The sequence below is a fragment of the Harmonia axyridis genome, chromosome 1 (genome assembly GCF_914767665.1).
Source record: "Harmonia axyridis chromosome 1, icHarAxyr1.1, whole genome shotgun sequence".
Classification (NCBI taxonomy): domain Eukaryota; kingdom Metazoa; phylum Arthropoda; class Insecta; order Coleoptera; family Coccinellidae; genus Harmonia; species Harmonia axyridis.
This window is the reverse complement of record NC_059501.1, coordinates 73,538,404-73,554,623: the sequence shown is the minus strand read 5'-3', so window position 1 is coordinate 73,554,623 and position 16,220 is coordinate 73,538,404. Positions and strand designations below refer to the sequence as shown.

Genomic DNA, 16,220 nt, shown 5'->3' with positions numbered 1-16,220 from the left:
CTTGAAGAATTACTTGATATTTGTTGAGTAAAATATAATGCAAATTTCAATCACTTACCTGTTAAATACAATTTGAAACTACAATGAAGCAAAATAAGTTGTTTTGATCGTACCAGCAGACACCAACAGAAATTATATGTATCATTATAGCATTCAATAATAAAATAAAAGAACTGAACAAATTATATTATAATGTTGAATATTTGTTGAAATAATGTTCATCACAGCAGAAAAGCTCATCCTTGTTCCGCTCTTGAATGTCTAAGAAATTGACTATACTCAGGTTGTTATCGATCTTGTAACATTATTATCTCCCGAAAAGTTTTAGGTAAGTCTATCAGGCATAAAGTAAGAAATATTTATAACAACAATATCAAAGAAGCAAGTATCTTCTTCAACACGAAAAATTTGATCAACACCCTAAATTTCAAATCGGTCGAATCTAACATACAATTTCGAAAATGTTGAGATATCTTTAAATTATTTATTATACATTTCCTAACCTAATCTACCTTATTCATATTTGTATTCAAGATACATAATTTGAAAAACTTCTTTTATGCTGGCCAATAGCTTTCAACATAATTTCTCAATATCAAATTCAATAAATATATTGTAACTCCTAATGAACGGTATTATCTGGCAATAAATTGGTCGTCAGATACATTATAAGACAGTTTATTTGAAATTGTTAACACCTGAAACTCCCACAATCAATAATTCATTATTTTTTCAATAGCATCTAGACATCTCCATTTATTCGGTAAGTAAAACGGCTCAAAAATGTGAGGAAAAGGTGTATCAAAACCTGTAACTCGTGTAACAGGGGCTTCAAGGTTCAGAAAACATTCTTCCTGTAACGAAAAAAAAATTGTATGTATATTATGATCATTTGTGCAATTTATTAGTTAGTGAATTAGATTTAGTGGTTAATACGTATGATCTGAAGCTATTCTGAAAGTTCAACACTCTAGGTTTGTCCATTTCAGATTATTTGTGTTCAAGGCCCGAACGCTCACAAATTAAACCCTTTTTTACATACCTTATAATAATGGGATATTCATGTCGTAGTCCGTATTTCACAGCCCTGTTTCAATGACATATGTAAAACATGAATGTCATCCGAATTGTCATACGTTCAGCCATTTAACAATATGGATCGTTTATGTATTGCTAAACGTGTGAAAACTACAAAAATTAAGATTTTGTAATAAGTACGTTTCGTGCATTACGGGCAGACATAATGCAGCGACAAAAATCATTTTTCACTAGATCGCCAAGCGAAATTGTCGCATATGGATCGGTGAAAATTCTCATGCAACTGCTGAGTTTTTTTTCTAAGTGGCTGTTGAGTTTTTTGGTGGGCAGAATAATGAGAGCCAAAATTGAGAATTCCTTCTCCAGGATATTTGACATAGACCATGGAGTGCCACAAGGTTGTGTTTTGGGACCACTATTGTTCCTATTGTTTGTGAATTATTTGCCGGAATATAATAGAGCCCATATATTAATTATGTTCGCTGATGATGTGTCCTTGGTTTTGACGGGTGACATACCCTTGACGGTATTAAGGAAAATCCACAGCATCTTTTGGAGGGGTTTGTACAAAGATCTGATAAGAATGGCCTTATTGTTGATGTAAGTAAGACAAAATGCATTTAGTTTGGTGCTAATATCAACGTGATTAGAGATTTCGGAACAACAAAAAGCAGTGGAGGAGACCTTAGAGAGGGGTTGGGGGGCACCTCTTCCTCTAAAATTTCATTGTGCTATCTGAAATATCTCATGAATTTAACGTAAGCTAGATGGAACTTGAAATCTTGGCCTCCCTTAAAGATTTCTGGCCCCTCTATGACCCCCTGTTCTTGAAAGCTGGCGTTGCCACTGAACAAAATGCATAACCCTTCAAAACGAACAATTCTTCATTATCGCAGTCACAACTGTAGAAAATTTGACAAATTATAGTAGAGGCGTAACAAATGAAATGCCAGTCCTTATACAAAAAGAAGACCTGTGATAAACGCAGTGGACATAATTCAATAACAATCTGTATTCTTTAACGACTATTGGTCCTGCCTGTAATCTTCTGGAATGAGACAATGAAGTATCTTGAGTAAATAAAATAACTGAGACCAAGTTGACGATTGACATGATTTTCTTTATTTGATACGTTTCGATTCTCTATAGGGACGTCGAACAATCGAACGACTGAAAGCTTAACAATTGATTCAGAGACTCCAAGCCGAGTAATTGCTCTATCTAGCGTTCAATGTTTACCTTTTACCTACGTAACAATAACATGTAATTCTACCATTAAATATGAATAGGTACATCTAAATCATTAAAACAGAAAAGTATTATGATATCAACTATTGTTTGAAATAAATGGAGCAAAATGAACAATACATAAGGGATAAAGGAAATCACTAAAACTATAATTTTACCTGTATGGAAGTTGCCAGTTCAGCTCCAAATCCACAAGTTAGGGGTGCTTCGTGAGCTATAATGACCCTCTTAGTTTTCTTGGCGGACTGAAACATTTGGATTAATGCGTATACAGGCTGATTCGAAAGTACTTCTACAAACTTCGGGAAGTGATTCCTCACAATATTCTTATATGACTTGTCCAAATAAATATATGTCCGGAAACGCTTTGTCTTCAAAATACAAGGTGTTAAAGTTATACATGGACGTAACCAAAAGCATTCCTTGAATACGCATCGATTAATTATCAGACTTAAAAGTCCAAATATCCAGAAAACAGTTGCTTATTTGTAACAAGGGTAGCTTTTTTGAGTGGATATGGTAGAGGAATAGATTATTTTACTGAAAAAGTATTAGAAGTAATTACGCCCATAAAAGTAATGAATAATAATGAAGAGAAAGAGGTGTAGGTGGCGCCCCTACAAATGAGAGCAATAACATCAGGTTAAATTTGACACCTCAAAAGGTTTTGAGGTCTCAATACCAATATTCGTTTAATTAAAGTCAGTATCTCGAAAATAAAATAAAACTTTAAACACCTTGTAGCTTGGAAACTTTTTGTAAGGAGATAATACATGGTGTCTCGAGAAGAATGGGACAAACAGAAATATATCTTATCAAGGTGGATGCGTAGCAAGAGGTTTAGGATATACAGGGAGATATTCGGATGGTGCAAGATATTTTACGGTTTCCGACGCATTCATCCAGAGACACGCTGTATAGTCTTTATCATTGTCGATTAGTTGCTCGTATCAGCCTACCTTGAAAATAGTTTCGCTATCCCATGGCAAAATAGATACAAGATCTATCACCTCGCAGGAGACCTTGAATTTCTCCTGAGCCAACTTCGCTACCTCCAACAGTACATGTACTTGTGTACCCCAACCAATCAGCGTAATATCAGTTCCTAAATAAATCAATGAATTAATATTACAACTTAAATTCTAATATACGAATGGAGAGGCATAAATTAATTACTGAAATATTATATGACAGTATATCCACACTAGAGTAGTTTGTTCTCCAAAATTACAATAATATTGTCATACCAAATTTCATAATTTTTGATCGTAATATAGTGGTGAATTATTCTCCACCAATTCTGGGACAACCTTTATACAATAATGCGGTAGTCTCCGTTATGTGAATGGATTACAAACCTATCAAAACCTTCAGACAAAAGTCAGTACTTGAGAAAATTTCAGTTGTAGGGAATCTATCGATTCCTTCCGTCCGAGAACTGAAGAATTCGGTGTACAAACTCAGGATTATCAAAGCCACATCCATAAGGGATCCGTAGAAAGGCTTTGCTAACGGTCGAATGGAAAACAGCCTGAATGCCCATAACCCTCGGCATTTCAGGACGAATAAGGGAATTGAGTTCAGACAAGTCTACGAGAAACTACATATACAACATATGTGCAACACTCGCACCGACAACGAGAAGATTCAAGATTTTCACATCTGTTCCCGAGACCGACGAAAAAGAACCTGCGACCGAGCAGCAACGACCCAAGTGTCCAGCGACCCTTAAAAAACTATTAGATCTAAATATCATCTTCTTCACACATTTTTAGTGGGTTGTAAATAAATTGAATAAGTGTTTTAATCCCGTTCTTTTATTTCCTTGGCCGTGAACTACTCTAGTCACAGTATAAGGACCACAACCCACACAGTCCTGAAATTGGTATTGTCCAGCCCAAAGATCTCTTAGAGTCATCAATGATGTGTTCAATTCGTTTTGAAAAAGGTTTATTTGAAATACAATTTTTACGACAATTTTGGTATAAACACTATACCTTCAGTTAAGACGTCTGCTTTTCCTAAAGGCAATTCATAGTCATCCAGAGGTACTTGTTCAGATGCAGAACGGTAGAGAATTTTCGGTTCGAAAAATATACAAGGATTTGGATCTCGGATACAGCTCAACAGAAGACCTTTGGCTTTTACTGCAGTACTGGGAATGACAACCTGAAGAAGAAATATACCATTTTTATTCAATTAAGGTCCCTTTAAAAATTATTCATGGATTTCGATTTCATGATATGAATCACAATGGTTGAATTGAATATTTAAACAGAATATACAGGGCGAGTTTAAGTGGGAATTAAATCATAAATATTCCTCTCATAAAATTAAACTTTGATGGCTCAGGTAAAAGATACAGGTTGTTAAATTCGTTTTTTCTTTGTAGCTTTCACACGATCATTTAAAATCAAATAAATATAATGTGAAATTTTCTATGACTAGGAAACATATTCTTCAATTATGATATTCTTTTACTTATAATGTTGTCCAAGTTATAACCTTTCCGATACATGAAATCAATTACATATCAGCCAAAGTCAATCCTCATTTCAAAAAATAAATATATTCTTCATCGTTGCTCACAAAACGATTTATTTCATAGGTATTCAAGGTTGAAGGACATGAAACAGTGAAAAATTCGACAAATTGAAACAAATTAAATGATCCACCCCTGAACGAAAAATTGGGCTATACACAGCTCTTCTATTTTGTAAAATCAAAGTCGTAGATAATTCACTTCCTTACGAGGGAATTTTTAAATGAGATTTTTTTGACGACTGCTAGTGAATCAATGGTTCCAAATATTGGAAAAAAGTTACATAATATAATATTTCACAATCATGGAGTAATTTAAGGAAAGAAACAACCGTAGAAAATTATACTCAAACTTAGAGAAACTATGAAAACTACGTTTTCAATCATCACAAACGCTCAAGTTAAAGGAACTATCTAATTTACCTTCAATCCCGGAGTATGTGCAAAGTAAGATTCTGGACTCTGGGAATGGTAAAGGGCTCCATGACCAACAGCCATAGTTGGTGCTCTTATTGTCAATTTACCACAGTCGTATTGCCCCGCACTACGGTATCTCATCTTCGCTGCTTCATTCACTATCTGAAAAAAAAAATTAGGAAAATGTTCTCGAAACAAATTCGTAAATTTTTAATCTAATAATGAAGCATAGCGCAACAAACTATGTACTTAGGGATTCATCAAACTAAGTAGCTTGACATTTTAACCAACTACTTGACTCGAAAATCGTGAAAAATTACATACTTGTGCTTGACTTGACTTGGTATCAAGCTACTCGATATTATTTGAGCTTGATATGCACGCGTCGCACTGCATATATTCCTGCAATTTCGTGCGCTCTTAGACTAAAAAAGGGGATTCCTCGAGCGCCGAGAGACTGAAGCATTCGCCAGTGTGACTTTATTAGTAGTTTTCTCAACTTTCTATGAAATCTATTGGTAGATTTTGATAGTTTTAGAAATATCTTTCCAAACTCGGACGAAATGGCCAAGGTTTCTTATCAACGCCAGCATCTTCAGCTCCTGTTAAAAAACAATTTTCGAGAGCTGCTCTTACAGTTACAAAAATCCCCAATAGATTAGGCGACAAATCTATTAGATGCCTCAAGTGTCTTAGGTCCTGGATGGAAAATTATGAAATCAAACAAAGCCTGAAGGTTTCTCAATATGAAGAAATTGAATTTTTAATTATTTTTCATTTTGTTGTGATTTAAAGTGATTTAATTCATGTTCCTATTTCAAAAAATTAGATATGTTCGGTTCTTTTATACAATAAGTTCAATAAATAAAAGTGGTTTTTCAAAGGTTCTCCTTTTCTTCATTTTTTTTATTGATGTGACACTACACAATAAAACTGATAAAAATCAAGTGGCTTGATATGATTCAAGTACTTGATAAATAAATACTTGCCTTCACTTTGGATTGCAAAACTACTATTTGACTTGAGCTTGACTTAAAATCAAGTCAAACTCTAGTCAAGTAGCTTGAAAATCAAGCCAAGCCATAAATCCTTATATTATATGTAATTACATTTTATTGAATCCTCTAATCTCACCAGGAATGAATGTGTCAATTTTTGGTTAGCAAGATTGCCTAAATTCTCTAGATATCTGATACTGGTCATCATTATATTACGTTTATTATTCTTTGTTCAATTTTTCCTTATTTTCATTCATTTCTATTCAAAAATCTAGACAGTTGATTTTATATTTTATTTCAATCCCTAAACTCATCAATTATTTTCAATATATGTATAATTAGAGCGAAAATTTCAAACACCACTATGAAGATCCAATTATTAATATATAGCAGCCATATTTTTGAACGATTTACCTACTATCAATTCTTCAAAGAATTTTGTTAGTTTGAATAAATGAATAATTGGCACTTTCGCTTATTTCATAATTACAAGCAATTCGTGATATTGAATTCGAATAGATCAGTAAATCAAAATCACCTGGTCGAAAGCTGGAAATATATAATCTGCAAACTGCATCTCGGCTATGGCGGTCGATCCCATATTAGCTACACCTATCGCAAATCCAGCTATTCCTTGTTCGCTAAGAGGTGTGTTGAAGATCCTTTCCTTGCCGTACTTATCCCTCAGCCCCACAGTACAACGGAATACTCCTCCAAAACCTACATCTTCCCCGAAGATCATGGCTGTTTTATCTGTTTTTAAGGTTATATCCAGAGCATTGTTGATTGCTTGGAACATATTCAATTTCTCCGTTTTACCTGTGAATCAAGAAAAATTGGGAACTCTTTCAAAAGTCCATGGTCATAATAAAAAGGAAAAAAAAAAGAAAGCAACTTTCGCTACACTGTATATTCGAAATTATCTATATAAAAAAATGGTGACTTTACTTGACTTGTATTGTTATCAGTCTTTGATTCCCATTGTTAATTATTCACCCTGTGAAAATTCAATGAAATTTGGGTGCATATTAATAATTTTTGCAATTGTTTTCCGATGGACCCAAACAATTAACACCCTTGAAAATCATTATATTCTGAAATGCAACCTCATTGAGTTACAATAATTTAATATGTAATTCAGAAATGCAATCAGCCCATTGTCAGCCAAATTAAACGTTATTATTTTTATAGACCCATGAAATTTATGCTCTTCTCATGTTGAACTTTCAAAGCAATTATATGTTTACTTTGAACTCAAATACTTTGAAGACAACATTTCTACTACTGGTCTATTATTTACAACGATTAACCTAAGCATCGTTCTACGTAAAATAATTTATTCAACTTCACCTGAAATTTTCCGAGTTTGAATTGTGTGAAACCAAAGAAAGAATAAAAACCCGTCTCCGCCGTTCAGAACTTTTATCAGAAATTATAAAAGCTTTTTGCACAGAATCTTGTACAAAAATCAATTGCTAATTAAGCTGCATTGATCCTCGCAGTTCAAGAAGACAACACTTTTTTCGAGAAAAAAAACATGGAAACCAAAAAAGTCTAATCCAAATAAAAGTATCATTCTCTGAATCTCAACAACATATAACTGAAAATATGTTTTGCTATGATGATAATAAATACAGTATTTTTTACCGCAAAGTGCCTACTAGCACCCATAGTTTCGAAGTTATGACTCTTTGAATGATGCTCAGAGATGAAATTCTTGAAGTTAACGAAAACATACAGCCACAAATGTGCGAATTGGCCATAGATAATTCTATAGAAAGGATATGGTGCTGCAACCGTAACCAAGATAGCTATTGGCTTATATCGTTTTCCATCGTAAATACATGTCTACAATGAAATGAACATCCAAATATTTCACCTAAAAGATAATTTTTTTTAATATCTAATTAAACCTCTTTTTGCAAAACCCTTTATCTACAAAACGGATGTTCGAAGAATACGTGTAGGTATGAAATATAAGTTCATATTGAAATAACCGCAAACAGTATTACAGATTATAATACTTCAATACTCCCAGAAATAAGGTTTACGTAAATCCTTGAACATTTATTCTAATTCCAAAGTTCAATTATCCGATTGAATATGCAGAGAAATTCCTAAAAATAATGTACGTTTTTATGGTGTAGAGTTATGACATAATTTTGGGTATAAATCATAAGAAGGAGTCTAAAGGTTCACAGCAATAATGACAGAAGTTCAGACTTTCTATGATCATTCAAATCAGTTGAAAATCTTTCAAAGCTGTATACTTCTAATTCCGTAGATATGTCGAAAAAAGAAAAATACAATATTTACGACAGTGTGTACAGAAGATCATTTCGCCAAAGGGATCATTCGGCTTTAAAAAAATATCAAACCACTTCAAAATACGCCAATCCTATAATTCAAGACACCAAACCATATTTGGTGACAGACTACTCGAAAGATCCCCTCGATGAAAACCCGAATTGTTACAGAGAAAAACTAATAAAGAAAGTAGACAGAAAAACTGCTGAAAAGTACTTCGAGAGACCTATAGATGAACAAATTTACTATCACGAGTACTTAAAGAGATGGAAACCTCAATCAGCTGTTGACTTCGCTTTGATCAGCCCCCATGAAGACATGACTGCAGTTGAACTGTTAAGATACCTATTTAGACTTCCAGATGATAGCCATATTGCTCTAACTACTTCTGGTTCGCATTTCAAAAACCCTACTTGCTATGTGCCCTTAGTTTATCAGAATCGAACGACCCCAATAAGGAATAAACCCACTATAGATTTTACCATTCCAAATCTTTACACGAAATTGGGAGCGTCTGAATATACAGATAATATTTGCGACCATGCTGAATATTTTTTGATGCATGAACTGAAGAAGAAACTGAAATTAAACAAAGAGCAGCAATCGATTCCTAAATAGCTTTGATATCGATCGAAGAATTCAAATGCATAATTTTTCATCAGTGCACTATTAAATATTATTTATCCAGTTCGAAATGGTGGACATAATTATTGATCAAAAAAAAACTCTCAAAAGTTAAGAGGGTGGACAGATTCCAAAAGAAATTAACAATCAATGGGTTGATAAAAATATTATTGTGTTTATTTTTGAAAATTAATCAAATTCTTCACAAATCAGCATTACAGCATTATTAAATATTTTCAATGGATTTGTATCAGAAGCTTTAGAGCGCAGAACTTTATACATGAGACATGATTTTTTATTATGTTATTGGGTAGTTTATCAATATTGAAGAATCATATCCAAAATGCATTTTCCAAATTCAGATTGAATGAGTTTCAGACAAAGTTAAGCAATGTTCATTACTTATATTCATGAAAAGTATTATTTTTTGATGTTGAATGAATTCTTTACTTAAATCTATTCATCCTTGAGACACACATATTAGAGAACAATATAATGTTTTTTTCAAATGTCTGTTCAATATCCTGCCAAGATCTTACAATGCCAAGAAATATACCTAAAGGGAATGGAACAAAAGATGTATATTATTTACCCAAATTTATTATGTCACCTCCCAATGAGCCTGAAATCATAAATTCACACTTAAAATAATTTAATTTTCACGGATCGATCCTAGTAGATACTCTTCGCCAATCCTTTTTTGATCCTCATTTTTTCACACTGTCAGTATTTTTCGAATTTTCAATATTCAAAATAATGCAACATCAATATCACTTGAAGGAACACGAATAATCAACAGAAAGAAAAAAGGAACCTCAATTCAACTTCATCAAATGAATACTGAAAATACCTCAATTTCAAATATATGCTCCGCTACTGATATTCACCAGAATGCGTATAAACCAAAAACCTTAACATCAGATTGAAATTACTTACCTTGAATTGGTAGATTTGTGTCGGGTTTATAAATAAAATGACTGTTTCTTTTCGATATACCATTTAGAATTCCCAAAAATTTTTTCGAACACAAACTACATATTTCATTGGCAGTTTTATTTAGAGCCATCTTTAAGTAACAGTACCAAAAACTCAACTACTATCAACAAGACTACCATCTACTTTATTCCTTATCTGTTTGTGAGGTTAAAGCTGGTATTGGATATACAGGGGTTATGCAACAATTATTTTAACAGTTAAGTTCAGAATCTACCTCACTAGCTCAATATTCTTCGTGAACTAAATCTTTAGAGAACAGTCAATCAGAAAATAATCATTCGTTTATAGAAATTTTTTCAACCCCAATCATATATTCACAGTGCAGTTTTCAAATGTAACCAAACAAAATAACCGAATTATTGGAACTTTTGGGGCAATATTATGAATACAAGTCTCATAAAACACTTAATCAATTCAATTAATTGGACCGCGAAGTTTGAAGAGTTGATTTTAAGTTTTTTATTTAGAATCGTTCGAGGAAAGAATGTTGACCCCCTGAAATTTTAAAAAAATTTAATGCAATAATCATTTATTGATTTCTCCAGCTCGAAAACGACCAATAAATTCTTAAGGAAAAAATCGAGCAGTCAAAAAAATTTGAGGAACTAATCAATAATATGAAAATAAAAAATACATTGTCATAATATAGTTAATTTTTAGAGCAAGATACATCGTTTCTAATTTTTGGATTCGATTCAGATTTCGTTATGATGATTCAGGGTTCGAATTCCGATGTTGGATATTCATTGAATTTTTTTTTTTAATTAACTTGTCTCAGCAGCTAGGCCATTGACACATGGTACAATATACTTATCCACTAGGCATTATAAATAATACAGTTCATAATATATTTGCAGAAACGAAAACCTTGTACTAATATTACATCAATCAAATATGATTGTACAATTGACATTTTTTTTTATAAAATAGAAAAGTGTTGCTTCAGTTTGAGTAGTTGAAATTTCTACATCGAGTTGGAGAAGGAAATTATAAACAAAAATGGAAAATTAGCAGTTTTTCTCAATATAATTCTTTGGATTTAAAAAATTCAATTGAATAAAACCTTATATGAAAAGACAAAAAATAATCGAAGTATATTTATTAGATACTATTGCAAATTTAAATTGGATTTCTAAACTCAAATCTATCAACATAATATTTATTTTTTTTTTCAATATCATTTTATAGTCGAAACTGATGAAACAAAAGCAGACGGTTTTGGAATATTCGAAGATAAAATTTATTATTTCCTTTCTTCTTCAAATTACCCTGAAAATATTTCATTATTTTACTTGATTAGTCCGTTTCCCCCCGTATAAATAAAGACAGACGGTAGATAATCAAACAAACAACAATTAAGTAATTCAACCTTTGGAGACCTTTATTTTCATTTGTATCAACTCAATTTGCATATTGTTGGCTCTCCCAAAATGGTAGCCAGTTTACTTGAATGTCCCTTCATCTGCCATACCTGTTGAATACTTGTGTAAATTCTGCTTGTTATTATAACAAAGTTTAATTAAAATCTGGTAGGGACAGAGTCTAGCACAATGTGAACTGTGATTTCGGTCTAATGATGGGTCATGCCCTGAGAAATCCTTTCATGTTTATTTACATGTTTTACTTTTTGGAAGTATGTGGACAATACGGAAGTTTCATTGTTTCTACATCTAAAATATAAGTTCTACTTATTGAATTTATGATCTTGATAGATGAACAATGATGTCAACGTATAAGACTCAATTGTTGTGATAACTCAATGGCGAAAACTGTGTAGGTATATCCGAATATGTTATCATTTCAGAGTTATAGGATGTTCGTCGCAAAGGCATGTCTTGGAAACATTATTGAAATATCGCTTCCATTTCTACTGGTATGGAGGATCTTGTTTTATTAATACAATACCGACATTCTCGCTGAACGATGTGTTCTATTCTGAACAGTTCTGGTGTCGAAAATGCATAACTTTTTTGTTATTTTTCTTGTTTGTTTTTAATGAAATTTGGTATGGGGAGCTTGTTTGGGCATACAATGATCTCTCCTTTTCCATATACATTATTGGCAAAGATTCGTCCCGATAGAGTAGATATCAAATGCGAGGAACAGAGATAAAATTAAATGAAGATAGTATGATACCTACATATCATGAAGAAATTTATTCTGAAAATTATAAATAACACAGGCCAACAAAATGAAAAAAAAAATTTGGTGCCAGAAATCTAACATCTGATTTTAGATGTTTTTAATGTGCTGATTCCAAAAATGCCACCAGATTTTTTCTATCTGCTCTAGTTTTTGAGATACACGTTACAGGTTAAATGATATATTTTTGCCTGAATACACTCCAGATGATTGGCGCTTTTTTATTGACAGTTCAAAACGTAGTTTAAAATGTGTTCTTTTACATAACGGTAACAAATATGGCTCAATTCCTATTGGCCATTCTACTACCCTGAAGGAAGAATATGAAACAATAGCATTAGTTTTGAGAAAAATTAAATACGAAGAACATTAGTGGTCATTTTGTGTTGATTTAAAAATGGTTAACTTCCTCCTTGGACTGCAGAGTGGTTATACAAAATATCCTTGTTTTTTGAGCCTTTGGGACAGCAGAGCTAAAAATGAGCACTGGGTTAACAAAAATTGGCCTTCAAGAGATGTCATGATTCAAGGAATACAAAACGTGATCAACGAACCTTTGGTTTCAAGAGAAAAAATCTTACTTCCGCCCTTGCGTATCAAGCTAGGCCTAATGAAGCAATTTGTGAAGGCGTTAAATCGAGATGGAAATTGTTTTGGGTATTTGTCACGTAAATTTCCTGGCATTAGCACGGAAAAACTAAAAGCTGGTATATTTGATGGTCCTCAAATAAGGCAACTTGTTAAAGATCCACAATTCACCACATCAATGAACGAGACTGAATCTAACGCTTGGAGTTCATTTGTTCAAGTAGTACAAAATTTTCTTGGCAATCATAAAGCAGAGAATTACGTAGAATTAGTGGAAACTATGCTTTCAAATTTTAAAATTCTCGGCTGTAACATGAGTATAAAAGTTCACTACCTCCACAGCCACCTAGATCGTTTTCCAGAAAACTTGGGTGATTGTAGTGAAGAACAGGGGGAAAGATTCCACCAGGATATTAAAACTATGGAAGATCGTTATCAAGGATGATGGGATAGCCACATGATGGCGGACTACTGCTGGAACCTTCAGCGAGACTGCCCTAGTAAACTCCATTCTAGAAAATCGTATAAAAGAAAATGTTTATGTGATTAGTGACTAATGTAATTATGTAAATTAAGTTTTTGCAATAAATACTTAAATCCCTGTGTCTTTGTTTTTTTTAACTGTCAATAGTAATATTATATATTATAACAGTTATAACGTAAATTATATACACAATTTTTTTAAAAATCTCAAAAACTAGATCTGATAGACAAAATCTGAGAACTTTTTTACATTCTGCATCCAAAAATTACTCAGGAACATTTAAAAAATCGCAGGCACCAAAATGTGTGTTGGCCTGTGTAATATAATCAGAATCAACTGATCAAAGTTAGAGCTCAAAAACATTTTCCCCTTGAGTCTCGCATGAACCAATATCATTCCATGCACACATCCGACATTGCGGATGTTACCTAGCTTTCTATGTGGAATATTTTTATTCTCAAAAAATTGAGTTAAGTTAAATCCGCTGACCTTGACGGCCAGGTGCAAATGAACATTCAGAAAAATTTCTTGTTCTTCGAAATAGTCTTTAGTCTCATATAGCAGAACTGGTATATAGACGTATTGTAGAATCTGCGAATATTTTTCCCCATTTAAACTGCTATCAAGACAAAGAATATTATTTCTTAAAAAAAATCCATACGTTTGATTTCTAGGATATTTCGTCCTTAATGATATGGTAGAATGTTTGTTTTCTCAAGATTACAATATCTGACTATGAAGGATAGTGATGGCTAAGGAGAGAAAATGAGTAAACAAAATATATTTTGTGAATTCGTTGTTTTGTAGAATTTTTTTCTCTCATAATCTCACGAAATTCCATTCGTTTACAGGGAAAATTTTTCGAGTTGTTTTCAAATGATAGGATTCATATCCATGTTTTTTTTCAAAATATTTTTAACTATGGTGTTCGAAACCGGAGTTTCAAATTTGATCTTAATATCTCAAAAACTGAAAGAGATATGAAGAAGAAACTAAAAAAAATCTTGAAACTTTAACGCTCTGTAATCTTATTTTGACCTTAAAGAAAACCCCCTGAAATCTTGATATTAAATTTTGAATCACCCTGTATGTTTCTTGGCAATCGGCAAGCAAAAATTTCATAAATCGATAAGAAAAAATTGAAACAATCATTATTTCTGAAAAGAGTAGGTTTCTCGAATAGGTAACAAAACATCATAAACATTTTTTCACTTTAATTCTTAAAATAGTAATACATTCAAGTTTACAAAAATAAAAATCACATTAACGGATAAACACTTTCATCCATAACTAGTAGAAGGTTGGGCTAGGTTGGGATCTCCTCGATATAACTTCATTTTCAAATCTGAAATCTGAAGAAGAAAATCTTTATAACACACCCTAACACTTCTACTTATACGAAGTTGCAAAAATTAATGAGAAATTCTCAACAAGAAATAATCTGATATTTTGAAATAGACTACAACAAATTTTTGTACCTCTTTGAGAAGAACCTTTTCCTTGGCGGCAGCAGTGTGCAGCAAAGTCTTCACTTTATCCAAGAGCTGTGATTTCTGATCGAGCTGTCCTCTAACTCTATTCAATTCAGTGGAAAGAGCAAGAAAATCTTCGGTGTTATACTTGCCATCTTCATATGCTTTCAGCTTGGATTTGGTAGCATTCAAAACTGATTCTAACTCGGAAATTTTGTGGACACTTTCATTGTATTGGTCTTTCAAGGAATTGAAGTCCTTACGTAGCTTATCGCCTGAAAGCTATAAACAGAAATACATGAAAACACTGACGGAAAGTCGAAGAATTATATCATTATAAAATAAATAAATAAATAACGTCTTTATTCAGAGAAGCAGGATTATAATATGCCTGGCAATAATGACATCAAGGGCGAAGTCTAGCAAGCTATTCAACTCAACCCCATTATCAATTTGAAATGAATAGACATTCGAGTAAAAATAATAAAATATTAGAAATCAGAGCCAAACTCACTGTACGATCCGCTAGAGGCCGTTTGCCACTTAGAAGACGTTTATTTTCCGTTTGTAATTTTTCTACAACCCTCTTGAGAACCAGAACTGTTCTCTCCAGTTCGCTAACCCTACGAGATTCTTGTGAAGACTGGCCTGTTTGAGAGCCTCCTGAAGTGTGGGAGGGTACTTGACTTTTCTCTTTTTTCAATACTTCGATGTAACTGGTAAAATAAATGAAATTGGAAATATTTTTCAGCGTCATGTTTATTTTCCACTTACTTCTCGAGATGTTGAATTTGCTCTTTGAACCTGGAAAAGTCTTTCTGGGATTTGTCCAAGTCCATCTTCAGCTCAATATTTTGGGCTTCCAAGAAGAGGTTCGATTTTTGGAGATTTGAAATGGTACTCTGAAGCCTTTCTAATTCTCCACGAATCTCCGGAGTTCCCTGCAAAACAAAAAAAGGTTTTTGAGTGCTAAATATTCGATATTGGTTCAACGCTCAAAGTTGGGATAAGGTACTAAACCTTCAGTTGGTCTCTAAATGACACCATATTTTCTTGATTTTTTTTTTATTTTAATAGTATCAACTTGAAAAAAATTAGGAAAGAATTGACTGGAGATCATATAACTGTATGAAGGTTATATAAGAGATGTAATCAATGAATAAAATCCAAGATATAAAGGTTTTCCAATAAGAGGTTGCATTTTAAAGAGCCCGCTATCTGGACAGATGTGACATGTGACTTTTGAAGCTGTGATCTTTTGAAGCTATGATCTTTTGAAGAAATGTTTTTTTGACATTTGACAAGTGGAAACTATTCCATTACCAAAAATGCAACGGAATGTTTCAACAACGCATTGAAATTCAC

The 16,220-nt window shown here is 32.8% G+C and overlaps 2 protein-coding genes across 2 annotated transcripts in view; both read right to left on the bottom strand.

Moving 5' to 3' along the window:
- Positions 1 to 662: 662 nt before the first annotated feature.
- Positions 663 to 10,303, bottom strand: LOC123688736 (2-oxoisovalerate dehydrogenase subunit beta, mitochondrial). The gene is made up of 7 exons (XM_045627379.1): positions 10,110 to 10,303; positions 6,781 to 7,061; positions 5,251 to 5,406; positions 4,284 to 4,455; positions 3,246 to 3,391; positions 2,445 to 2,531; positions 663 to 854 (listed from the first exon to the last, which is right to left on the bottom strand). The coding sequence occupies exons 1-7, from the start codon at positions 10,237 to 10,239 to the stop codon at positions 714 to 716; spliced, it is 1,113 nt and encodes a 370-aa protein (XP_045483335.1). The 5' UTR covers positions 10,240 to 10,303; the 3' UTR covers positions 663 to 713.
- Positions 10,304 to 14,582: 4,279 nt separating this feature from the next.
- LOC123670686 (centrosomal protein of 290 kDa) overlaps positions 14,583 to 16,220 on the bottom strand; it is a 41,791-nt gene continuing 40,153 nt past the window's right edge. Inside the window, exons 23-26 of the mRNA XM_045604213.1 lie at positions 15,630 to 15,796; positions 15,370 to 15,571; positions 14,862 to 15,137; positions 14,583 to 14,735 (exon numbers count right to left, since the gene is read on the bottom strand). Coding sequence (XP_045460169.1) covers positions 14,664 to 14,735; positions 14,862 to 15,137; positions 15,370 to 15,571; positions 15,630 to 15,796 — 717 coding nt within the window. The 3' untranslated portion in view covers positions 14,583 to 14,663. The remainder of the gene's footprint in view (positions 14,736 to 14,861; positions 15,138 to 15,369; positions 15,572 to 15,629; positions 15,797 to 16,220) is intronic.

Bases quoted from the DNA above. Each gene is read 5' to 3' on its own strand.
- LOC123688736 (XM_045627379.1), bottom strand. From the start codon at position 10,239: ATGGCTCTAAATAAAACTGCCAATGAAATATGTAGTTTGTGTTCGAAA. The intron at 7,062-10,109 runs GTAAGTAATTTC...CTTGATTCACAG, and splicing joins CACAAATCTACCAATTCAAG to GTAAAACGGAGAAATTGAAT. The intron at 5,407-6,780 runs GTGATTTTGATT...TTTTTTTTTCAG, and splicing joins TATTTCCAGCTTTCGACCAG to ATAGTGAATGAAGCAGCGAA.